We start from the raw sequence: 26,433 nt of genomic DNA on the forward strand, positions 1-26,433 counted from the left end.
TCAGTATCGATATTAATTTTTAAAAATGATTAAATACGTATATAAACGATATTTTTCTTTATTATTTCAGATGCCTTTTTAAAAGAATACAATAAAAAAAAAATATATTACATATTAAATTCAACACGCCAAAGTGGCTAGTAGTGACTGTGTTACACGCCACTGCTGAAATAAACCAGCATTTGGCGGGTGTTAATGTCAAGCACTGATTATGACATTGGAAAACTGTCACTGATTAGACATTTCATTATCTAATTCATACAGACACAACTGAGCCTCTTTATCAGTTTATAATTAGCTCAAATTGGTACAAATCCTGTGTACACAGTTCACAAAATTGACAGATAAAAACAAAAAGCACTACAACATATTTATCAAATCCCACTCTGTAACTGCTTGTCTACTTAGCTGTTGGGGAAATGTTCAAGAGCAGACACTATCCCTTTGAGCCAGATTATATGAGCAAATGCTGTGTAATTCTGTTTACAGGATTAATACTGCGATGAATGCACAGGATGGGACCAGACATCATTCAGACTATCCTCTGGGCCTCAATTATCCGAAAGTTTCATGGCCGTGATTTTAAAACTAATAATTTTATGGCAACTCCTGCTGGTTCCTTAATGGCAGTATGAATGATTATAACAGACTGATTGAATAAATAGATCAATAGAGCATCTTGTTTGTTGATTTGATTATTTTGAAGGTTCTTTAGGCCTCTATTCATTTTCTTTTTATAATTATAATATGTGTATCACTACGCCCGGGTATCCCTTTGCTTGCATATTAGTTTGCACACCCAATCTAGTCTGCCAGTTACAACTGTAATTATTTATCATATTATCATTTATTTACACAGTAAACATCTATTAAAATGCATTTAGAAACATCTGGCTTTGGGACAGCATTACTTTCTCCAGTAGGTCCACTCATTTAAGCAAGCGGGCGATGTCAGAGGGGAACGCTATCAGAACGCTGGCAAGTAAAAAAGCAACATAAAAGCAAAAGCGCATGAAGGTTGTGCTGCATAATTCATGTGCCGCTCCTTTTAGAAACGGCAAATTCATCAGGACAATGACGTTTGACAGAGGAGCTGCTGTCTCTGTTCACCTTGCTCCGTTCAACATCATCTTCCATCCGAAAACAGCACAGCGCTATTAAAGATACACAGTGCACTGCAGACTGATGAGCCAGCAGGGTTTAGGCCACTTTGAGTCGCCTAAAAGCAGATTTGTCATGTGCACCTCACTTTACTGTACTGGTAAAGTCTGGTAAAGTGTGTCAGGATGAAAACGAATCCACTAAATTCAGCCTGCCGAGTACCTGCTTCTTGCCAGTCTCTGGTGCAACATAAAACTGGAAAAGCACCATCAACACCAGCAGTTCTGACATTTGGGGAAGCTTTTTCTTGTACTGACATTATAAGGAAACTGCAGGTTATGGGGAATATAGGTGGTATTTGAAAAACGAATTGTTTCAACTTGCTTTTGGGGCCTTTCCAAATACTTCATTCTGCACACATGTATGCTATGTCTGAAATCCTTCTCTCGTTCACTCAGTTACTATTCCCTATATACAGATCTCCACATATGGACTTGAATGTAGCAACAAAATGGAGTGAACAAAAACAAAAGATCCTTTTAAAGACGATTCAGTTAACTTGGAAATCATCTGTTTAAAAGTTTGGTGTCAGAAAGAATAATTCTTTTTAAAGAAAAATAATACTTTTATTGAGTTAGGATGTGTTAAATTGATTAAATAAAAGCTGTTCTTTCTATTCATCAAATAATACTGAAAAAATGCATCACAGTTTCTACAATATTATCATGAAGCACACCTGATTTCAATGTTGATGATAATAATAAATGTTTCTTGAGCAACAAATAAGCTTATTAGTATGTTTTTCTGTAGGATCATGTGACACTGAAGACTGGAGTCATGATGCAAAAAAATCAGCTTTGCCATCACAGGAAAATATATATATATATATATTTTTTTTATGTATAAAAAAATTACTGTACTGTTACTGTATTTCTGATCAAACAAATGCGTAAGAGACTTCTTTAAAAAATATATTTTTTAAATCGTACAGAATCCAAACGTTTGAACGGCAGTGAATCTGGTAGTCAATGTTGTTTAAAATCTGAGTGGTATCATAAACAGTTTCTTTAACATTAAAAGGGTTGGTTCACCCCCAAAAAAGTATGTCATTAATTACTCACCCTCATGTCGTTTCAAACCCGTAAGACATTCGTTCATCTTCAGAACACAAATGAATATATTTCTGATGAAATCTGAGAGCTTTCTGTCCCTCCATTGACAGCCTATGCAACTACCACTTTCAAGCCTGAGAAAGGTAGTAAAGACATCATTAAAGTAATCCATCCGACTCCAGTCGTTTAACCTCAATTTTATGAAGAGTCGAGAGTGCTTTGTACGGAAGCCCTGAACCGCAACGTAAAAAAAAAAAAAAATTATGTAAAAAAAAAAAAAATTATGTAAAAAAAAAAAAATGCTATCATTTCGAGATTAAAGTCGAAATGTTTCGAGATTAAAGTCGAAATGTTTCGAGATTAAAGTCGAAATGTTTCGAGAATAAAGTCGAAATGTTTCGAGATTAAAGTCGAAATGTTTCGAGATTAAAGTCGAAATGTTTCGAGATTAAAGTCGAAATGTTTCGAGATTAAAGTCGAAATCTTTCGAGAATAAAGTCTTCCGTAGAAGTTGTGTGTGTGCTTGCCGTTATTTCACATTGCCGCACAGGCATTCATGCGTGTGTGTGTGTGTGTGTGTGTGTGTGTGAACTGGATCTATACAAAATAATAGCTTTTTACTTTTATCTGGGCTTTCAACAAAGGGATATTCTACAACATGACATTAGGCTATAGGACTTTATAAAATATACTGTCAGACTGGATCAAGATATCCAGCTTTATGAATGAATGAATGAATGCATGAATGAGGCATTTATATAGCGCTTTCATATGTCTACTGTAGGCCTACACTTAAAAGCGCTTTACAATCATTTCAGGGAATCTTTCCTCAACCACCAGTGGTTATTATATTTGAGGAAATCACGGGATCCGGCCAAATGATTGGATACAGAATGATGCACTTAAAATGTATCCAGAACGTACGGTGTCTATTATAGACGGCAGTTCGACTTCACAAGCGCATGTATTTACACACACGCACACGCATGAATGCCTGTGCGGCAATGTGAAATAACGGCAAGCACACACACAACTTCTACGGAAGACTTTATTCTCGAAACATTTCGACTTTAATCTCGAAACATTTCGACTTTAATCTCGAAACATTTCGACTTTAATCTCGAAACATTTCGACTTTAATCTCGAAACATTTCGACTTTAATCTCGAAACATTTCGACTTTAATCTCGAAACATTTCGACTTTAATCTCGAAACATTTCGACTTTAATCTCGAAACATTTCGACTTTAATCTCGAAACATTTCGACTTTAATCTCGAAACATTTCGACTTTAATCTCGAAACATTTCGACTTTAATCTCGAAACATTTCGACTTTAATCTCGAAACATTTCGACTTTAATCTCGAAATGATAGCATTTTTTTTTTTTTTACATTATTTTTATTTTTTTTACGTTTTTTTTTTTTTTTTTTTGGATAATTTTTTTTTTTTACGTTGCGGTTCAGGGCTTCCGTAGCTTTGCGCAAAAAACAAAATGTACCAAATTGTTAATCTCTAACGTGCATTCACGTAGCAACGACTGCTCTACACGTGCTGCTCTCCAGAAAAATATTTTTTGTGCAAAGCACTTGCGTTGCATGGGTTACTTTTATGATGGCTTTACTACCTTTCTCAGGCTTGAAAGTGGTAGTTGCATAGGCTGTCAATGAACTTTCATTTTTGGGTGAACTAACCCTTTAATTGATTATATGTCATCTTCAGGTGATAAATGCACATTTAAAGTGCCCATATTGTGTTTTTCCATGCAGTGTATAATACAGCAGCTTGTGAATGTAAACGTTCTGCAAAGTTGTAAAGTCAAAGGTGCACGATAAATAAAGTTACCCAAAAGAAAGAATCGACTCTGAACCGCCTATACGAGCCGTTTGTATTTTGAATCCCACTGCATAATGGTTCTACGTCACTAGAAAAGGCATTTGCATAATGCCCGCCTATGTTGTACGTTGTCCGTCCGCGAACAACTTGACCCGCCCTCAAACGCCATTTTTCTGACGACTGCTTCTCAAATCTTGGAGTTCAATGCGGGATTCACAAAACGCTTGACCTTGAAAGATGGGTCAGTACCCAGTTTATTAGGACCATCGTGCTCCTCAGAATAATAACCTGTAAGTCTGAATAATTACTGATGTATATATTTTTTACCAGGTGTTCAAAATACAAAGTTTTGTGTTTTATATTGCTTAAGTTTCCGGCTAACTCACTTTATTACTGTCTTGATGAAGTTCTGCTAAGCAGCTGTGGGCCACTATTTCCTAAAGCTGTGTCTATAAATGCATATTGTCTGTTGTTCTTACTACTTTGATTAAAGATAAAGAATGGAGCAAGATTTGTTTTGCAAACTTTAATGTTACATCAGTCTTGACGCTAGAGCTCGCCTAATGTATGCACTGTTATTGTAGAGTTCCCGCATGTGTACCGCAATAAATTAGATATTACACATCGGTTTGTTGATGGACATACTCTTGTTAATGCTAATTACAGTTGCAAGTTGTAACATCTCATAATGTACCTCAAAATGAGTAGCGTATCACTGAGAAACATCCTGCTGAAGTCATTCTTGCGATGGAGGTTCGGGTTGAATAACTAGTTCCTCCAATGTTTTATCATCGGACTCGCGCTTGGATTGATAGAGTAAAAAAATCGACGTCATCATTACTGTCTTTAGTTTACAGTGTGTACAATCTCTGAGCTTTAGGAAGCCTCCAGATGGAGCTGAAGTGGATTTATGGTAATGGGTGTTTAGCTTCCGAAACACGCTGTACGTGGTAGACCAATCACAACAGATCATTGAGAAATGTGGTGATGTGCAATGTATATTATGAAAAAAAGAAAAAAATGTTTTTTTAACCTTTGAACAGATGCATGCTGTTGTAGGAGACCTCCAAAAGCCTTTAAAATGCCTTTAAGATAATGTAACTATAATCAATTCATCGATAAAGATAAAACACTTCACACTGAGTTAACTCATAAAATGCATGTAGACTGGTTGCACACAAATCAAAGAGCATTATGGGTCCGGTTCAAAAACGTGAACCAACGTGTGTTCACTTTATATAGTCTTTAGGCAACACTTAATAGTTGATCAGAGAACGATTTCGGACAGAGGACATTATACATAGCAAATTTTTATTTCTTCTCCTTGTCCTTCAGCCTTAGAAAGCACATTGCGCTGCGAGTACCCAGGTAGGCATCGGAGCAAAGGAGAGCACTACAACTTGAAATAAATGAACAATCACTTTGAAGGACCTTGGAAAGAAAATAACACATCACAACAGAATCAGATTAAAAAGAGCACATTTGCAAGGAGAAACAGAAGTGGTATCCCATCAGTGGGCTTTTCAGAGGGACACAGACCACCTGGGCTCCGCTCTTGTCTTTTCTGTGTGTCCTCCATGGTTATTTTCTGTTCATTCTCCATCCGTCTTTCATCTTCCCTCCAGAGTACATGCCCTTTTCTCCTCTATGTTCACCAAATCCCACTCTCGCTGCTTTATTATTAAAGCCTATGGTCTATGACCCTAGTGACACCAGGAAAGACAATGAGCTATTCTACTCTGTCACCATAATCGGATGAACCAATAGAGAGGAAGAGAATCAATGGTCACCTCTGACCTGCTGACGGTGGGTCTATGGACAAACAAATGCTGGTGACTTCAGTTTCATGAATGTAGGCCTTGTGTTGTGCTTCTTTAATCCTATATCTATGTTGTGCATGATAAGACCATATGTTGTACATTTACTGGACAAGTTTAACACTGCAGAAACTGAACAGGTTTCACATATGAAAGAGCCCACTAGGAGCATCAAAAAAACTTTCTGGTTATGAGATACTGTGAAAAATATGAACTCAAACTCACTGTGTTGGAAGGACAAGGGTGCTGGGCTGGACTTTGGGTCTTCTTTTGGCAGATGTTCCCATCTGATTGGCTGAGCGTTTGAGTGACTGTTGGTTTAGAAGACTGGAGGCCAGACCTGCATGGTACTGCAACTACAGAAGGAAAAACATGTCTATGTATTAGGGCTGTCACGATTAACACACATTTGCTTAATCGTGATACAATTCCATTTTATGTGACACGCATAAACACATTACAATGTTATAAAATTTAGGTTGGTTGGGTTCTAAAAAAACTAAATTCCAGTTTCAGTAGGGAATTTAGTTTGTTAACAGGGCAGACAACTGTGCTAGTCAAGTAATTTCTTAATTCCACATTAATTCATAGTTTTATGGCCAATGGATCAAATTTGATTCTCCTGATAATGCAAACAAGCCTTGAACAGATTCGAAATTAACATTGTCCAGAGAACTTACTCTTCTGTGGCTTTACAAAGAACAGTTAAGCATGTAAAATGAAATCACAGACTAATTAGGCTTTTAAGAATTGTTTACTCAAAGCACAGTCCTAATGTTGTCAACAATCTGTTCTTCTGGAAGAAAGCACAGTTGCTTACATATAGTACTCCATCACGTTTTTTTCCTTGTGTTCCTCCTCATCTCCTGCCCACCTCCTCCCCCTCGCCTCCTGTCTTACTATGTTGAACGTAACATGGTGACTGTAATATCTTTGGCTTTGATGTTGTAGTAAAGCAGAAGCATGTATATAGCTTTTCCTGCTCATGTGATGAAACCACATGAAAGTTTTCCTCTACCCAGAATGCACTGTTGCACTCTGTCAGGAGAGATGTTAATGGGTGTGACAGAACTCTGGACACCACCTACCTGATGGACATCCTCCGGCATGCTTAACCAACAACCCTCAACATTGCAAGTAAATAACTCACATGAGAAAGTAAATTTCAATCTAGGCCAGTAAATAATGCCTATTGTTAGCCACTGGCTAGAATTGATGTGCTACATGTAACATATATGGTTTCTTGTTTTTTTTTCCTTTTAAATTGACTGTATTCGTTCAGAATTATTGAGCCTTTAAGACCAAGCAAAAGCCACTGCCGGCTGGTTCCTTCGGTGGTGGGCGGGAATAATGCACAAGCAGCAATTTCGTTGGCTCATTCTCACCAATTACCGTCCACGTTTTGATTTTAGCAAATGAGTTTGAGCGAACAGACAATGTAATCAATACTCATGAGCTCAACAACTTATCAGACTGTAGTGTTTTCTATTATTATTAGTAGAAAAATTGGTATATTGCTATTTTATTAGAATTATTGTTCTTTTTTTTTTTTTTACAGAATCATTGAATGAGCAATAAAGTATAAAGCATCACTACCAGTCCATAATGAACCATTTTGAATGCTTGATTGACTGCTGTTGATCTTTATATACTGTCAAGCAAGCTAAAAAATTTGTGAGTAGTCAATGGCGATTCTATTGCCACGGTGTGCGTAGAAGGTTGACCAACATCTGGGCAGATCCATATCAGGAAAAGAAACAGAACTGGATAACTTCAATGCAAGTTAACTACTAAAAGGCTAACCTGATTGTAGATCAACTACTTTTAATAATGAGTAGCTTACAGCTTGACAAACCACACCTTTAAAGTGCATTCTCCAACACAACTGCTCTAGGCAGTCGGCTTGCTGGGAAAAATCTTAAGAAAATCAATAATCCGTGAGCAACACGCTGGTGGCGAGGTAGGCTGATCGTAACACAAGCAGTGACAAAAGCGATCTCATCAGGCTTCAGAATTCATCGGCATGCACACCCACACAAACCAGGCTCTTAAATTAGAGCTCGCATAGGCCCGTGCCTCATTAATTGCTATTAAAATATTCCTCCTATTGAGCTAATTAGCCATGTTCCGAGGCAGTATAGTGACGTTCGCTGAGTGCGAAGCAGACGGCGCAGCACTCCCCCTGTTTAATTTGGCTGACCAAAGCAGCTGTGTTAACGGGGAATTATTTTAATTAACTGAATCTCCTTTTCGTAGCTAATGAGCCTACTTGGTAAGGGCCAGATCTTGTACGAGAGTAGCGTGCATGGAGGGAAGCTGGGCTCCAGCTGTATAAAAAGCCCTTGCTAATAAATAAAAAGCCTACATAACAAGGTAAGAAAAAAAACACACGCATAAAATGCTGTCAAGATGGCTCAGGCGCCTTTGAATGTCAAGTGGCTTGAGAGATTTGTTGCATTAAAAACATCCACAGCAATCACCACTGGTTTAAATATTGGCCCCCGGACAATTGTGTAGGTCTGTTAGTGTTTCACAAAAATAAATAATAATTAAATTAAATTAAAATAACTAAAATAAAAAATAAAATAAAATAATAATAATATTAATAATAAATAAATATATATATATATATATATATACAGTATATATATATACAGTATATATATATATATATATATATATATATATATATATATATATATATATATATATATATGTTAAAATAATAATAAAACCACCCATGTAAAGCCAACATGAAATCAAAAAGGGCTTCATTCAAAGAGTTTGGGGTAGGTAAAAAAATACTTCATCAAGGATGCATTAAATTGAAGAAATATTTAATTTTACATATTTACAAACATTCAATTTTTAGATTTCTATTTCAAATAAATTATTGAATGTTATCAAACAAAGTATGCTGAATTTTTTTATTACGGTTTCCACAAATATATTAAGCAGCAAAAAGTGTTTTCAACAGAGATAATAATAAATGCTATTAATAATATTTGAGCACCAAAAATAATTGATAAGACTTTGTCGGCAAAACATCTTCCAAAAGCATTAAAAAAATGTAATTATTCCAAACATTTGACAGGTAATGTAAATATACATTGTATTCACACGTTTCCTGTATCTTAGTAAATAAACTGATTGTGAAAGTAATATCGGTTACAAATGTTGTTTCATATTAACTGTGAGTAAATACATAAATATCAAAATATATATTAAACCGTGTCAAAAAGCTGGAAAACATTAAGATATTGAAAAAAGTTAACGATTTTTTAACTATGCCATCCAGTACTAAAGGTCTACGTATTTATGTCAATTAGAGGAGAGCTAGATGTTTCATAACACAGAAACGCAAAGCAACATCTACAAGACAACCCCTAGAATTCACAAAGAGAGGACAGTAAAAAAAAAAGAGAAAAAAAGAAAACAGAGACAAAGGACAAAAGATGTGGAGGACTGTGGAGAATGAGTACGAGAGAGAGAGAGAGAGAGAGAGAGAGAGAGAGAGAGAGAGAGAGAGAGGACAAGAGAGACATTACCCAGAATGCTGTCAGGCAGCTGAGAGTGTCATCTCATTGGGGCAGTTGAAGATTAAAGTGCAGGGTCAGAATCTGACTTGTGAGAGAATGCACGGGACAAGCACACACAATCAACGTCACCATCAAATGGAACAAAACAAGACAGCCTCTTCCACTGGAAGCAGACACAATCACAGAAGCACAGAAAAAACCATTGCATTGTTGTCCACCACATTAGAATACCATAATCCAATCGAAGATGTTGCACACCCTATTTTAAACAAGACACTTTCGCAAACAGGGTCTGTAAAACCCACCACACTCAAATGCAATTCAAGAAAAACTTTGGAAACACTTTATAAATCTGTGTTCACCCTTTAACCCTTTCATGCGTAGTGGTCACTACAGTGGACAGCTATTAAAAAAGCATTTTCTTGAATTTGCACGGGTTTTGATGGCATAGTTGCACATCAACCTTTACAGTGGACCCTGGTGCATCATCCTTTACATTGCATATTGCAATTATATTTTTCCTCCTCCAAACCAAGATGGCCAATGGTCAGTCAGAAATGCCAAGTTGCTCCGGAATATTCACCCATTCCTTCTATCCTAGGAGACTCTCTTGTAGGTAAAAAAAAATATTGCAGCATCAAGCAATATCTAATGAGTCATATCACAGTTAAATTTTCCAAGTTTTGATTTTAGATTGGGAGAAAAATCTGATTAATCATCTGTCCACTATAGTGGACCTCATGCATCAATGGCTATATTTCAGCTACAATTCATACTTATACTGTGAATATTGTTTTTGAAAATACTTAATCTGCAGTGACTTTTTTTGACTGTAAATAAATGTATTTGTATTATTAGAATGTAATTTTCATTGACATCAAAACAAGTTAAGTGATTACATAATGTATGTGACTTGTAATGCATTACTTGTTAGATCAAAAAGTAATCTGATTATGTAATGCATGTTACTTGTAATACATTACTTGTAACATTAAAAAAATCTGATTACGTAATGCATGTTACTTATAATGCGTTTCTTTACTCGTAACATCAGAAAGTAATCTGATTACGTAATGCACATTACTTGTAATTAATTACTTGTTAGATCAAAAAGTAATCTGATTAGGTAATGCATGTTACTTGTAATACATTACTCGTAACAAAAAAGTAATCTGATTAGGTAATGCATGTAACTTGTAACACATTACACTTGTAACATCTAAAAAGTAATCTGAATGCGTTAGGCATGTTACTTGTAATGCGTTACCCTCAACACTGCTAATTTCAGATGAGATTGGGAAAAAAACGTATCGCTAGGTTTTCTCAGAGGAGGGCTATGCTAGAAATGTGTCCATCTTGAACATAATCAAAATTATCAGCTAATAAGGGTAAATAGACATACTCTGGTACACTGGAGGGAGCATCTGAGTGGTTTCCACAGTTGTACCTTGACAGGCTGTAGAAAATTCTGATGGAATCACGTCCTCATGTTCTGATATCAAAGATACGCGAAGTGCAACTTGTATGAAGTTCAATTGCCTTTGTAATATTTCGCATTTATATTTTTTGTATATATTTTATAGTTTTCACATGATTTGATATAATTTTGATTAGTTTGTTAAATACACACTTTATCTGTTTGATTATTGTATTATGTTTAATACAGTATCTCTTCAGTTTAAACCATAAACGCATGCTGTCCACTCAAGTGGACATCTGAAAATCTCTTTGAAAATTGTGTAAAAAAAATCAAAAATAATTTAAATCTTGTTTTTCATGCCCTAAGAGCAATAAAAACACATAGGAAAAAAATCCTGAGTGAGGTTATCATATTCATGCATGAAAGGGTTAATACAGATTGTAATGCATTTTATCTTTCCTTAATTAACTATAATCAGACATAAATATAAATCAAAAAATGTGCAAAGGTTTAGCATCGATTCAGAAGCTCAATGCAAGCAACCGATACTGATCATGCAATGAATAAATAAACAATGTAATAACTAACAACAATAATTCATAGGTAAAGCATTGGGAATGAATTATGATGCATGATACGTTTCAAGTGCTGTCAAATTAGTGCTTAGATTTTTCTCAAATAGGATGTACATTCTAAAACACCTTTAATTCTTAAAAACTTCTTAAAGATTAGTATTTTAATGAGGCAAGTGCATCCCCCTTCACCATCTTCCAGATCTCTGCAACGCTCCAACTGGTGCATCTCATTCCTGATGCTTATGCATTTAATACTATAAGCAGACTTAGAGGACTAGCGCTTATGCAGGGGAACTGCATTATTCCATACAACTAATTGCACACGCCCATCAAACCCAATATCTATTCAAAGAAGCTTCGCCGAGGAGGGAACAGCAAAATCATGTCACGAATATTAAGTACAAGTTGAAACAACTCTCTTTGATCATTCGCCGCTTGTTAGCCTGCACCCAAAATGATGAAATGACTGTTTGTATGAGTGCGTCTTTATCTAAAATCTCCCAAAATCTTTGCACAGCCTTGAGGGAAAAATCGCCTCAATTTGTTAGCTTTTGATAGGTAGACTACTGGGAGAAAGTGTTGAAATAGTCAAATAATAAATCACACTTTCTTATAGCAACAATATTTAATTGATGATCAGATTTTTAACAGCTATGGCCAGTTGTGAAGCCAAAAATTGTGTTGTTTCGAATCAGCTAGAGGAACGCAACCTAATGTTGCTGTCCCTTAAAAAAGTGTAGTCTCTTAGGACAAAAACACCTGTTGAATGCCATATTAGATCTTTAGGGAGTGCATTAAATATCCAGTATACATTTACATTTAGTTCACACTTGTAGTTCAGTTCTCTTGGTTCTTTTGGTCCGGAGCAAAAAATACATTTAGTCGTAGTTCACACTGTCATTTTTAACACCGAACCGAAAGACACAAACCAGAAAACATTTTATGACATATTTTGCAACAGAACTTACCGAACATCCAAAACAATCCTGTGTGCTGGGCTAAATGTCCTTGTTATTTGTACATTTTTTTTATTTTTTTATTTTTTTTAGCTGAGAGCTCACAAAGAGCCTATAAAATGTGTAAAGGAGCCACACAAATGGGACCTGCTGCAAAGAAACACGGTACCAAACTGTAATGGGCAACGTAGCTCCTAAGAGAAGAACCAAGTATCCTTGAAAATTCTGTCCTTTTTAGGGTCACATCTTGTGATATCAAATTTTTTGACTCATTTAGATGCCTTTGGTCCATGATGCATTCATATTTCAGTCAACCCGCAGCAGAGTTTGTTTGGAAGCAGACCGAGACCCCCTGAAAAGGTGAGTATCGGTCCGCTTGTTTGGTGCGCACCAGGGTTTGGTTGCCAGTATTCACACTTATTCAAATGAAGTGCAATAACAGAGCAACTGCAGAGCAGTTATTTTTAATTTAACCAAACCTGCAAAGTGAGAAAACATCTTAAACTCCAGCAACATGCAGTGCTGCATCTATTAAGAAACAGATTTTGTTAACTAGTAATTGGAATAAACTGATAAACTAACAGAATTAATAACTTAAGACAGAGCAGAAGCTAAAAAAAAAAAAAAAAAAAAGATTCATAAATGCTGTTCTAACTTCTATCCATATGCATAGTCAGTGATCTCATTGAGAATATTTATTCACAAGAGATAATTAAGATATTAATCCCCATGAAACGAGAGAGAAAAAAAGACTTAAAATAGGGGAAGGTGGAATGGGGAAAAAGAGATTGACGGGCGGATAGAGGAAGAGACAGCAATGCTGCAGTCAGGGGGTTAATTAATTTTTAAATATCAGCCAGGGATCACAAGGTCTAGGGTATTTTCTATATCTGGATCTCATAAATCAGGGTTATGGGTAACACAAATGAGATCAGACATATTCCATGCAGGAAACCCATTTGGATTTAAACAAGTTTCTACAGGCAGTGATTGAATAAGGAGAGAGAGGCATTTGAAATCAAAACAGTTTTAAAAGTAACAGTTCATCAAAACATAAAATTATGTCTGCTGTTGTTTTTCTAGAGCTACCGTACAGTAGTTCAAACGACTTCTGAAGTCATACGACAGCGCCGTGTGAGGAAAAGACCAAACTTTAAGCTGTTATTCAGTGATAATATTCCTACACCGTATACGCAAACCTATCACAAGTTATATGGACTACATTCATGATTCTAATATGGTGTTTTTGGAGATGTAATTACAGGTGAAGACACTATGAACAGTCAACGAAAAAAGCAGCATGACTACTCTAAAAACATCAGATTACTCATTTTTGGGTGAACTATTTCTTTAAAAAGACACCAAGCAATTACAAGAAAATTAAGAATATTTATTACACAATATATATGTGATGGAAAGACTTTCTTTTTCGTAAAAGACCCAGACAAAGTTTTTTTTTTTGTTTTTTTTTTGAGTAAATGGACAAAAGTTTTAGTTTTTTTAATTTGGAGTAAATGGACTGAATATATTAAACCCAAACAATCAGACTTTGATTGAACGGTAACTGGTCTGCAAGGAAGTTCCTTTAAGTTATACGAAATCATCTTGTATATAGTTGCTTATTATTATCTTTTTTTTTTTTTTTTTTTTTTAGGATTGGTGGCATACATGATAACAATTATTTTAATCAAATTAATAGTAATGTTCTTGTTTTATTGTTAATGGTCACTGTATGTTCTTCTTGTATAGCAAAAAAAAAAAAAAAAAAAAGCAAACCTGTAAATCCACTTTTCTCTAATTCATGTATTTATACGCATTAAATTTGAAATGCTCGGAATGTTCAAAAAATGGAGTAAATGTTTCTAAATTACCATCTTAAAAGGTTACAAACCAAGATCCAAGCAGCGACAGCAATTAGGTTAAACCCTACAAGAAAGTACCATTATCATCTAGGTTCATACAATTTAACCATCCATCAGAAAATTTACAGGACACAACAAATAGACATTGTCCCGACGGAATCCTAAACAAACGATTTGAATGAATATTCACTCACATGAATAGCAAGCTAAAAAAAAAAAAAACGTATCTATCAAAGGTTCCCTTGCTATTTTAATGAGGAATTAGCAGGCTGAGGCGAGCCGAGACCACTGTTCTTTCAACTTTACACTCCCTTGTCTTGAAACTAATAAGGAATCCAAGCTTGCTAAAGTTACCACATCAAACATTTTTCTCAGAGCAATGCATTTTCAAAAGGTCGCTGCTTTTTTTTGGCCCCTGTTAGTTGTTTCTCGTTCTTTTCCACCCCTTTTCGTCCCTTTGCGCCACGCTGATCTTTAAGACTGACCAGGCTATTAGTCCTCCCTGGCACAGCAATTGGCAGACACATGCTCCATCATTAACTGCAGGGCTGAAACATGTTGCGATGGCAAGTCCGCTGCTCTCTGATCTTATTGAGGGCTCCGGGTTTGAGGTCTGCCATTTGTTTCCTCTGACAGCTTCGTTCAAGACATGATTAAAGCGCATAACCAGCCGCACGGTTTCAGGACATTGTACGATGTGAAAAGCCACGAGCCTCTGGAACATTCATGGCATTCTTTTGATTAGTTTGAGGGCAAAAAAATAAAAAAATAAAAATAAAACAGGAAAAAAAATTTATGCTTTGAGATTATATAAATATCCATCATTTAAACTCAGACACAGGGGACTGACTTGTGACTAGCAGTTGGACGCCCAGCCTAATGGCAACTACATTACTGAAATCAAGATGTATTGAATGCATAAAGGTGGATATTGTAACGTAAAAATTTTATTAATGCATATAGAACCTACGTTAATTCATATTTAATCATCGAAAATCTTTTCCTTTACCGTAGCTCTCAAACATGCCAAACACTAATGGTTCTGTCAAATGTCACATGATCAATTGCTATACAAATAATTTAATTTTGCATTAAGCGTTGAAGGGATAGATCATGCAAAACTGAAAATTCTGTCTATTTACTGACATTTTTACAAACTTGTATGACTGATTTTCTTCTGTATTTCAGTCCACACAACATTGTTTGAAACGACATGTAGAGTCAAACCAAAATTTATTCAAACAACTTCAACATTTCTCACATTATCACAGGTTATTCGCTATAGTTTAGAAAATGGTAATAAAATAGGACAAGAGTTAACAAATCAGTTGATATTTCACTGGTTAGGCCATCCTTCTGTTAGACTGTCTCACAAATGAATTAGGTTGAATTAGCTGTCAGCTGTTAAATTTAAGTACACAATTAGATAATACCAATTGAGGTCAACCAATTACCAAGCAATGTTTAATTTTGTTCAGTCTGTGGTGTAAAAAGGTCGCATTAGCAATTAAAGAAAAAAACACTTAAGCAAAACATGGTCAGGTCAAAGTGTCTGAATAAATTGTGGTCCCAAATTTTTATACATTTTATAGGTAGTCCACTGTATGAAGAGTTTTTGGGTATAATATGTCACAGTTTACTTTACTTTGCTCACTTACATAAATTAACTATAGTGTCCTGCACCCTCTAGTCAAAAAATATAAAAAATTATATCTGGTGTCTGAATAATTTTTGGTTTGACTGTAGGTGAGTACATCACTACAGAATTAAAATGTTTGACTGAAATACCCCTTTAAATTTTGAAATAATGGTGTGTTCGACTTCAATTACTTTTTACCTTTTTTTTTTTTGCTATGCGAAATCTGCATTGAGAATCATTTCACTCGTGTTGGCATTAACCGAAATGATCGTATAGTTCCAGACCTAGTGGACATGATATAGCAGGAATGAAATAAAAAATTAAAATACATCTAGACGGTTCCCTTAGCCCATCAGGAGTCTTAGCGCTCCCTGAGCTGGCTTGACTATGAATATGATTTGGATTCCATTCCCTCCCTGTTTTAGAATGAAGTCAAATGTGGAATTTCCTCGAGATCTGCTTGAATGAAGGGATTGCTTATGTAAAGGGTCATTATAAAGTCTATGTCCAAAGAAGAGAGATTTTCTATAATACATAAGCAAATTACAATCTTAGCAATTTCACACTAGTGGGGCTAACTTCTGCTCCTTAATCTTTTGATCTCATTAGTTCGTCCATTTGTGCAAGACCGTCGGTTAAGTAGAAGAATATCAGAGCGCCGTTGGCTAAGTGACCTTGTGAAAGTCAACGAAGTCTGTGTCTCATTTTACTCACAGAGTTTCCATCAATGACAGACATATGCACTCGTGATGCATGGTCACAAGTTATAAAGACAATTAAAGGGAAACATGTTTAGCCCTTGGTTACTAGCTGTCACTCATCATAACTTATAGCCTGATGTGTTTGGCTGCAGAAATCTCAAGGTCTCCTCCTTCCTGAGGCTTTGGGTTCATTAAATGGTAAAAACATTTGCATATTGTTACTTGTAATCTGATAAAAAAGGGGGAAAATATGGTTGCTATTTCTCTTAATAAAGCATTTTACTTTATTTATTTATTTAATATATATATATATTATACACACACACACTACCGTTCAAAAGTTTGGGGTCAGTACGATTTTTTTATGTTTTTAAAAGAAGTATCTTTTGCTCACCAAGGCTGCATTTATTTGATTAAAAATACAAACAAAACCTGTAATATTGTGAAATATTATTCCAATTTAAAACAGCTGTTTTCTATGTGAATATACAGTAAAGTGTAATTTATTCCTGTGATCAAAGCTGAATTTTCAGCATCATTACTCCAGTCTTCAGTGTCACATGATCCTTCAGAAATCATTCTAATATGATGATGTGATGCTCAAGAAACATTTATGATTATTATCAATGTTGAAACCAGTTATTTACATTTTTATTTCATGATGCTATGATGAATAGAAAGTTCAAAAGAACAGCATTTATCTGAAATCTAAAGCTTTTGTAACATTAAACACTACCGTTCAAAAGTTTGGGGTCAGTAAGAATTTAAATTTAATTTTTGGGTGAAACAAATAAAATAAATCAATACTTTTATTAATCAAGGATGAGTTAAACTGATCAAAAGTTACAGTAAAGACATTTATAATGTTAGAAAATATTCTATTTTAAATAAATGCTGTTCTTTTAAACTTTCTATTCATCAAAGAATAAAAAAAAAAATTGTACACAACTGTTTTCAACATTGATAATAATAATAATGAGTGTTTCTTGAGCATCAAATCATCATATTAGAATGATTTCTGAAGGATCATGTGACACTGAAGACTGGAGTAATGATGCTGAAAATTCTGCTCTGATCACAGGAATAAATTACAGTTTAAAATATATTAAAATAGAAAAAAATTTTTTATTGTTTTTTATCAAATAAATGCAGCCTTGGTGAGCAGAAGATACTTCTTTTAAAAACATAAAAAAATCTTACTGACCCCAAACTTTTGAACAGTAGTGTATATATATATAAATAAAACAATTAAAAATATACTAACAATACATTGATGAGCAATAGGACAGTCAAGTGACATTGTTATCAAATTAAAGGTATAGTTCACTCAAAAACGAATTTTGTCCCTGGTGTTATTACAAAACTTGTGCTGCCTATACATGCTTTTTTCCATAAAACCCAAAGTTACTGGAAATATATATTTTAAAAAATTAATTAACAAATAAAAATATAAAATGAAATAAAAAGCCCCATAAAAAAGTCCACACGATTCCACACGCCATTCGATTGCATGGTATGAGGAACAGATCAAAATTAAATAAATAAAAAATACGAACTTTTTTCTCACACAAAGCTATTGTATGGTTTCAGAATGCTTGCTCAAAATGCTCAAGTCATGTGGACTACGTTCATGCTCCTTTTTTGTCCTTAAGCAAAATATAATAGGGGTGGAACAACATTAAGGTGTGTAAATAACAAAAATTTCACTATTCTATCTTTTATTAATATTTATTCTATGAAGAAAGGGTTTTTACAGAATTAAACCAATGGCTGTACTTTCACTCTTCCCAAGATTTAACCCCAGAGACACAAAAACAAACTCTTAGCTCAAACACAGATTAGAATCATGAAAAATTTCTGCAAAAACTCAAAATTTTGTCCCATAATTCATGTGCTCCAGGCAGCCCCGGGTCTGCTGGCACTAGGGGAGCACTAGTATTTAAAGCTGACAGAATAACAGCTTGATGTCTTAACTGTGCACTGGTACAGGGATAAGCAGGTGCTTAAACGTCTCTGTGCACCCTGACATCTCTGTTGTACTGACAGAACACAAGCGCATGTGTTAAATACAATGTTGTCTGACATTAAACAGACGTTCGGGCTTCCAACTGACAATGAAACAGACACTTGTCAGGAAAAGCCATGGTAAACACAAACATAAGACTTTTGCAAAGAGATAAGCAGCAGTACCGATGCCGTCCAATATTGCTTGACAAAAGCTGGTCTCAGAAAAAGTAGTTATTGAACCGTTTCATTATTTATTGGACCATTACAATAAGGTTCAATGTGTTAACATTGGTTAACTGCATTAAAGTGCCCCTATTATGCTGTTTTAAAGGTTCCTCATTTTGTTTTGGAAGTCAAAAACACTTTAATTTTCTCATAATATACATTACACATCACCTAATTTCTCTGAAATTCTGGAAAAAAAAAGTCTGAAACGGGTTTGTTCAAATATTCAGTCTTTCTAAACCTCTCCTTTCCGATTTATGTAGATTTGTTTTCATTCGCATTGTTCTTGCATTCCATGTAAAAGTCGAATGGCGAGTATCTGTTATCATAATATATATTTACTGGACCTAGGTAACAATGAGGAGTTGCATTTTTTCAGGGGTGGGGGGGACTGATAAGGAAAGTTATGACTCTTTTTTTTGTAATCCACTTTTCCTATAAGCAAATCTTACCCTTTCATATTCGTCGCTTCCGACATACAACACTTGAAAGCGTGAGATGAAGTTGCGATGATGCAAAACGCAATAATGTGCTTTTTGCAAACGAAACAACCAAAAGAAACAAAACTTAGAGGTAGCTTACAAAAAACAACCAAACCCACAAGCTCTTCAACAAGCAGGGTTAGTAAAACAAAACAAAAAACATAATACCAAGTTTGGTAATATTAATGCAAAGAAAATAAACAAAACAAAGACAAATAATCTCTCTTCACCATGGCATTTTTATTCATTTTTATGTAACAAATATTGCTCATTGTAAGTTAATGTTGGTTAACGTAAACTAATGGGACCAAAGAGTTACCATTTTTTGTTAAAACAATTCCCCTGCTTTATTTTGTACTTAATGTTTTCTAATGTAAAATGCTTCTCAATTAAAAGAAGAAAAAAAACAAAGCCTGAGCCTCAGGAAGGAGTGGACCTTGAGATTTCTGAGACAAAACACACCAGGACATAATGAAGGTGAGTGACAGCTAGTAGCCAAAGGCGAAACATGTTTTCCTTTAATTAACTGTTCATCTATTCACTCTCAAATCCAACCGGATCACCTTAACAGCTCTTGAACAGATTACATGCCCACTAAAAAATACAATTAGCAATATTACAAGATGGTCTTCTTTGGCAAAAGTACAACTGAGAAACATACATTATTGTAAAAATGCCAAAACACACACACACACAAATCTGCACCATAATTTACTACAACACAAATGCTTTGGGATCACTTGTTTCTTAAAGGAGTAGCCTAATTTATTAATTTTTAAACCTTTTGAGGTCCAATTATAATAAACAAAAAGAAAAAAGAAATCTGCCACAAACAGTCATTATTTAGCCTAGTTTAATTTACAAATTAATGAAAAATATGTTGATTTTTCACGATATAACCCCTTTAATGTTCCATAGTGATTGCACAAAATAAAAAAAAACATAAAATCCTAAATACCAGACTGAGATACCCACACAAAGGAGACAATGGCCAAAAACAGCCTTACTAAAAGCACCAAGTGCATTAATCCTGGGGTCATTTGCATGGCAGAAACGTTCGCATCGATCGTATTTACAGTGGGGCGGGGGTGGTTCTGTCTGGACAGACAGCGTGGAAGCATCAATACTTCTGCAGAAAGGCTTGGTTTGGCCCCACGCCCATGTTCACCCGCACACCGTCCTGCCCAGACACACCTAATCCTGCTGTAACACTCCCAGCCTCAGAGTGTGGGAAACAGCTGGCCTACCACCCAGAGAGGGCAGAGCAACCTCATGAACCACCCTCATGTAGCACTGGCTTATACTAATGAGACCAGTAGAACACAGACATTTAGTAAAGGTTTTCAAACAAAAAAAAAACAAAAAAAAAAAGTCAACATGAAACCAAATCGGATCCTGTCTACTTTCTTAAAAAAAAGCTGGCTTGGTTGTTGATTGCTTTCAAAACCATTATAGGTAAAATAGGTAATTTCTGCACCACTACTGGCACCAAATGGAATTACAAAAAAGAGGGAAGAATAAAAATTTTTTTAAAAACATTATCAAACAAGTCACAGGCAGTGTTGTTTTAGTATAATTCAGATTCTATATTATAGTTTTTATTTAAAAAAAATTCAATTTTCTTAATAATTTTGTTGTGTTTTTGACATTTATAGTTCAGTGCATCAAGTTAAACTAAATGAAAATTAGAAAAGTATAGCCTTGGCAATTAGTGCTGAAATATATATTTTTTAAATATTGTATTTTATTTAAGTTAACGTTTTTATTATTTCAAGCAACAAACATGTTTGTTTTTATGGTTATAGTTTTAGTAAACTATTATCAACTATAAAAACACTGATATCAGGATCAATACTCCTTTTTGAAAAAGCTATAGATGATGATGTAAACTAAATAGGAATAAACAATGAAATATACAATATCTTTAGGTCTATTAGTTTGATACCAATTAATACTAACTAACTAACTAAATGCTGATAATCAATAGGGGGCCATTACATTGTACATCCCTAGAAATAAAAGTGTTTGTATCACAAAGTCCTAATGTTGAGGTTTACAAGAAAATCAACACGGTGACAAACCACTATATTAGAAAAAAGGAATAAAAAAGCACTTCTGGGCAAGAAGAGACATTCAATTCCCGTTTGACCAACAAAAAAAAAGACACCAACCAGTGATGTTTCAAGAGCTTCTCTATGCAATAGCAACTTTGAAAAGATTTGCTTTTGTTTGAGGAAGAAGACCTCCGTCCGTACACCTACTATTCTGCACAGATGAGTGTGGAGAGAGCAACTGATGAGTAGCTGCTATTGATTGAGTACTTTAACCCCAGTCACATTTATATTTATATATAAATAAACCTGCGACACATTCACCAATTCATGACAAAAGCCTCAACAGGTTCTCAAGGTACTGCAGAACATTCTTCACCCTTTAATGACCTATAATTTAAACTCCCCCAAATTAAGAATCCAACCAGAGCTTTGTGACATGTTTCCAAAAAAACAAACAAATAAACAGTGTGTTTCCTATTAAATTCCTCATCTATCATATTGCTACCTGCATCACCTAAAGGCAAAGCATCAAAGAACTCAAGAACAGAGCGCAGACATCCTGTGAAATTGCATTTACAGTAAGAATAGCAAATCTTGTTCAATAACACTTAGGACAGAAGACCTACTCAAGATCAAAAGAAGTCAAAGCACTCAGCTGTAATGGATATTGAGCAAATGTTGGTTCTGCTGTGAGAACACCCACATCTATTGAATCTCAAGTGTGTGCTCTTCTGGCAAGACGTGGTGTGCGTTTTATTGAGACGATTCGCTTGAGGACCTTGATCCAAAGAGAACATAATTTTACAGCCTTTTCAGGACGGGAACAAAAGACGATTTACTAGGCAAGAAGTAACAACTCTATTTTCCGTCAAATTAAGCAGACGGACTTCGGACTCTTTTTTACATTTGGAACTAGTCGCGTTGCATTAAGCAAATCACAGCTACAAGCTATAATGCGTCTCATTGATGCGCTGTGAATTAGATCATCAAACTGTAGACCTGCTTCCTATTGATTATAGTATTATTAGACGCAAGATGATATTCGATTCCACGTCTCAGACGAGTTTGACACCCATGATGATGTAAAAGCCTTGCATTCATGTTCGTTGGGAATTCATTACCAGATGTGAAGCAACTTTTTAAAACTACATGAAGACAAAACCAATGTATCTTCCACAAGTACTAAGCCAAAATGAGAGAGGGCTCTGACCAGAGCCTCCAGTTTACAGTAAATTAGGGGTGTAACAATATATCGCAATACAAAAAATCTAAAATATGTATCATGGATGGTGACAATATTTGTGTATATTTCACCCAAAATAAAAATTACTGTGTGAGAAAAATTTCAAGTTTCGAGTTTTAGTCTCAGTACTACATTAAACTACTAAATATAATGTATAATAATGCAATGGGGGAATATTTGTGGGTCCTGGTAATGCCAAATGTCTTATGTTACCAGTAAACACTACATTATTTTAAATATATCTAGTCTGTGAAAGAGTGCAAGCATATTCATCTAAAATAATTCTGTATTTTCAGCTTCAGGATCATCAATATTTTTATTCTGGTCTCAGAATTTTATTATATTGTCCTGTGCATTGGGTTTCAGCACCAAGTCCAAGCCTATTCATTTACACCCACAATGTAATATCAAATTACGGATTTTAATAAACAGTAAATTTTTTGTTAACCTTCAATCATATGTCTTGGAGTATCGCAATAATATCGTATCGTGAGTTCAGTATCGTGATATGTATCGAATCGTGACATGAGGGTATCGTTACACCCCTACAGTAAATACAAGGGTTCATATAATTTTTCCTATATGATATTACATACAGCTACAACACCACTGAGCAGAACCTAAAAGAACTATGCACCTTTGTTTGCATACAGTACTAAGGTATACGCTATATCTTTTGGTAGAAGGACCTTTATTTTTTGTAGGGATGCACTGATATGAAATATTTGGCCGATACCGATAATCATTTATATAGGAAAGCGATAACTGATAAATTGGACGATCAATCTCTAAATCCAATTTTTTATATAATTTTTGAGAGCCTGATTACAAAAACAAAAGTCTCACCATTAAAAGCCATGTCCTCATTATGTTCTCATTATAATTGTATGCGTGCTGCACATGTTGCACTTAACTGTATTTTCCTTTTTGAAGGGATTCCAATCATATTTAAAGCAATTCAAAACCTTTCATGGCGAAGAGCACATCTGAAGTGTCTCAGCTGAAGGAAATAATCCATTATTTATCGGCTTTAATATATTGGCCAAATTTTCTTATTGGGCCGATAATGATAACATTAAAAATGAACATATATCGACCAGTACCGATATTGTGGCCGATATATCGTGCATCCCTAATTTTTTGTCTCGTATGAAAAACCTTTAAAGTACAGGGCTCCTAAAGGGACATTGTAAAGGAAAAAAATATGAGATGGAAGAAAACTTATTTGTCAATGCTTTTGCGTTCTCTCGCAAATGTTTTGCTTTACGCCGAGGAACTTTGCATTTGCTCACAAAGAGCTCAAAAGGTTTTTGCGAGTGAACGCAAAGTTTCTCTGTGGATTTGAGAGAATACAAAAGCATTGACTTGTTATTTTTTCCACCGCCATGACCCTTTAGGCCGGGCTCTGTATTAAAGCCATCCCTTTAGCCATGATTACATTCACATTATAAAACAGCTTCTTGTACAGGTTGCATATAAAGACAATAATTCTAGGTGAATGAGCAAAATGCTGACAACTTACTTTATTGGACCATTTGTAAGCCTGGAGCAGCTGGCTGTACAGAGGGGTTTTGTCCTGTACGGGGTCTAAACTGAGCAGTCCACTGTTGTGTAAGGGGTGACTCTCTGACGGCCTGCCAACCAAAGTGCTGAGACGCTCCAATTCACTGCAGAAGCAACAGTCATACTGTTATGGTTAATATTGTTACACTTGCACATACACAAATAAACCAATGTCACACTCCACTCATGTATACTTTGTATGTGTGCATGTATGTATATATCTATATGTGTGTGTGTGTGTGTGTGTGTGTGTGTGTGTGTGTGTGTGTGTGTGTGTGTGTGTGTGTGTGTGTGTGTACACGCATACAGAGAGAGAGAGAGAGAGGTATGTTTTTCTAAATTATGACACCTTTTTAATTATTGTTCCTAAAGCCTAGCTGTTTTGACTTCAGGAACCATAATTAAAAAGATGTCACGGTAACCATAATTACCGCCCAAACAGTTACTAAAATAATTGTTTCAACAGAAAAATAATAATGGAAACATTATGGAATGGAAGACTAGAATATTCTGGTTACTTGCTTTTCATGCTGACAGCAATGGACTGGGTAGTACCACCAAGTAACCATGGTTTATTACAATAACAATAGCATTTACTGTGTTAATAGCGTTACAAGGGCTAGTGAACAGGGTTAGTGAATTCTGTCAGACAACTCACTCACTTTAAATCGCGATTCACTGACTGTAAATTATCTTGGAATTCCGTTATAAAGACTTTCTCCCGCCCTTCAAGGGTCTCCTTATTCTTCATCCCATCTTTAAGAGAATCGAACACCCTGGTTACACTCGATCGAAGAGCCTGGATGGCATTAATCGCTTGAGAAAAAGCTTCTAAATTCACTCCAACATTCATAACGTCCGCCATCACTTCTCCGTCTGAGAAAACTGGCGCTCGTGTGACGTCACTGCTGCTGAAAGGGATGGTGGGATTTGTAGTTTCTTTGATTTTCAGGATCTTCATTTCGCAAAGTAGCTGGATTTAAAAAAAAAAAAAAATTTTTACATCAATTTAAAATAAAATAATATCTCGGCTTATAAGCAAAAACATAATTATTTCTGTTAATTTCTTCAGTTTACTCTTTTTTATCATGCTTTGCATGGACAGCTCCATCAGATGACACAAACAGCCTTAAACCATTTTTAAAGCACTAAAGACCTCTTAAGTAGCCTAAGGTTAATTGTGCAACCATATTACCTGCAATCATGTTGCCCATTCTGGTGTGTTCATAAACTATTTATTTGTGAATTTATTGTTGTTTGTTTGTTTGTTTGTACTTACGTTTATTGCCAGGGTTTAGTAGTAGCCTAGCCTACTTAATTATTTAGTATAATTGCAAAAATGCAAACCTCATATAAATATAACTTTAAATATAACAGCTCATATAACATCCTGAGATTGATGTTCAACATTTTCTGATTAAACACCTCTTTTCACAGACTATTTATTAAAGTAATAAAATAAAATATTATTTTGTTTTGTTTTCGCCAAAATGCCATAGTTAAGAAAGTTAGTGTAGCATATGAAACTTTCAGAATCTTGATTTAGGCCTATTTATTTATTTATTACGGTTGCCCTCGACTAAAGATTTTTCTAGCAATAGCCCTATTCGCACGTTTATTAGCATAATTAGCCATTAAATCATAGTAACAAGCCTTAATCGCCTGTATATTACATAGCCTAATCAGCGCTCAAACGCACTCATAAAGCTTGCCACAGTGCACCGGCAAACGTAATGATTATGAGTGTGTCGTAAAAAACAGAAGGAGACTGTCTAAACATTATAATAATTTAGTGATAATGTTTTCTGTGTTCTTGGCAGCAGAGATTAAGTCACTAATATATGCTGACTCATCACCTCAGCATTAGGCTAGTGGACACGCCTTGCTGCCTATGTGCACGTTTCATATGGATAACATATCTGAGAATATTTATTTTCCATTTGAATTGGTTCATTTAAGTAGATATTTCAAGCTTTCCATAGATGTATTTCTCATGTCTGTGAGTTTCGGTTCGTTTTGTAATGTGACTGAGACCAAGACGGCAGAAAGCGCATCCTGCTTGTGTTCATTATTTTACAATAATGAAACTGAAATGAACTGTAAAGACCCTTTACAGTTTGCATTACTCTTATCTGTATGACTAAAAATTTTAAGTATTTTAAGTTAAATGCAAGTGATGGCGCCGGCGCCTGTCATGTAGCGCGTGTTTCTACACACAAACACTTGCGAGTGGACTTGTAAAATTGTTACTACTGGCATGTTTTAAGTGATAAGCCATAGCCTATTTGAGGCCGATTAATGAT

At 35.1% G+C, this 26,433-nt stretch overlaps 2 protein-coding genes across 2 annotated transcripts in view; both read right to left on the reverse strand.

The window, feature by feature from the left end:
- Positions 1-25,005, reverse strand: part of med27 (mediator complex subunit 27) — a 60,463-nt gene extending 35,458 nt beyond the window's left edge. The window contains exons 1-3 of the mRNA XM_082188171.1: positions 24,793-25,005; positions 24,090-24,234; positions 6,090-6,220 (exon numbers count right to left, since the gene is read on the reverse strand). Of these exons, the coding sequence (XP_082044297.1) occupies positions 6,090-6,220; positions 24,090-24,234; positions 24,793-24,995 (479 nt within the window). The 5' untranslated portion in view covers positions 24,996-25,005. The remainder of the gene's footprint in view (positions 1-6,089; positions 6,221-24,089; positions 24,235-24,792) is intronic.
- Positions 1-26,433, reverse strand: part of rapgef1a (Rap guanine nucleotide exchange factor (GEF) 1a) — a 112,848-nt gene that overhangs the window by 83,739 nt on the left and 2,676 nt on the right. The window lies entirely within an intron of this gene.

This window comes from Leuciscus leuciscus (genome assembly GCF_965113295.1).
Source record: "Leuciscus leuciscus genome assembly, chromosome: 13".
In the NCBI taxonomy this organism is placed as follows: domain Eukaryota; kingdom Metazoa; phylum Chordata; class Actinopteri; order Cypriniformes; family Leuciscidae; genus Leuciscus; species Leuciscus leuciscus.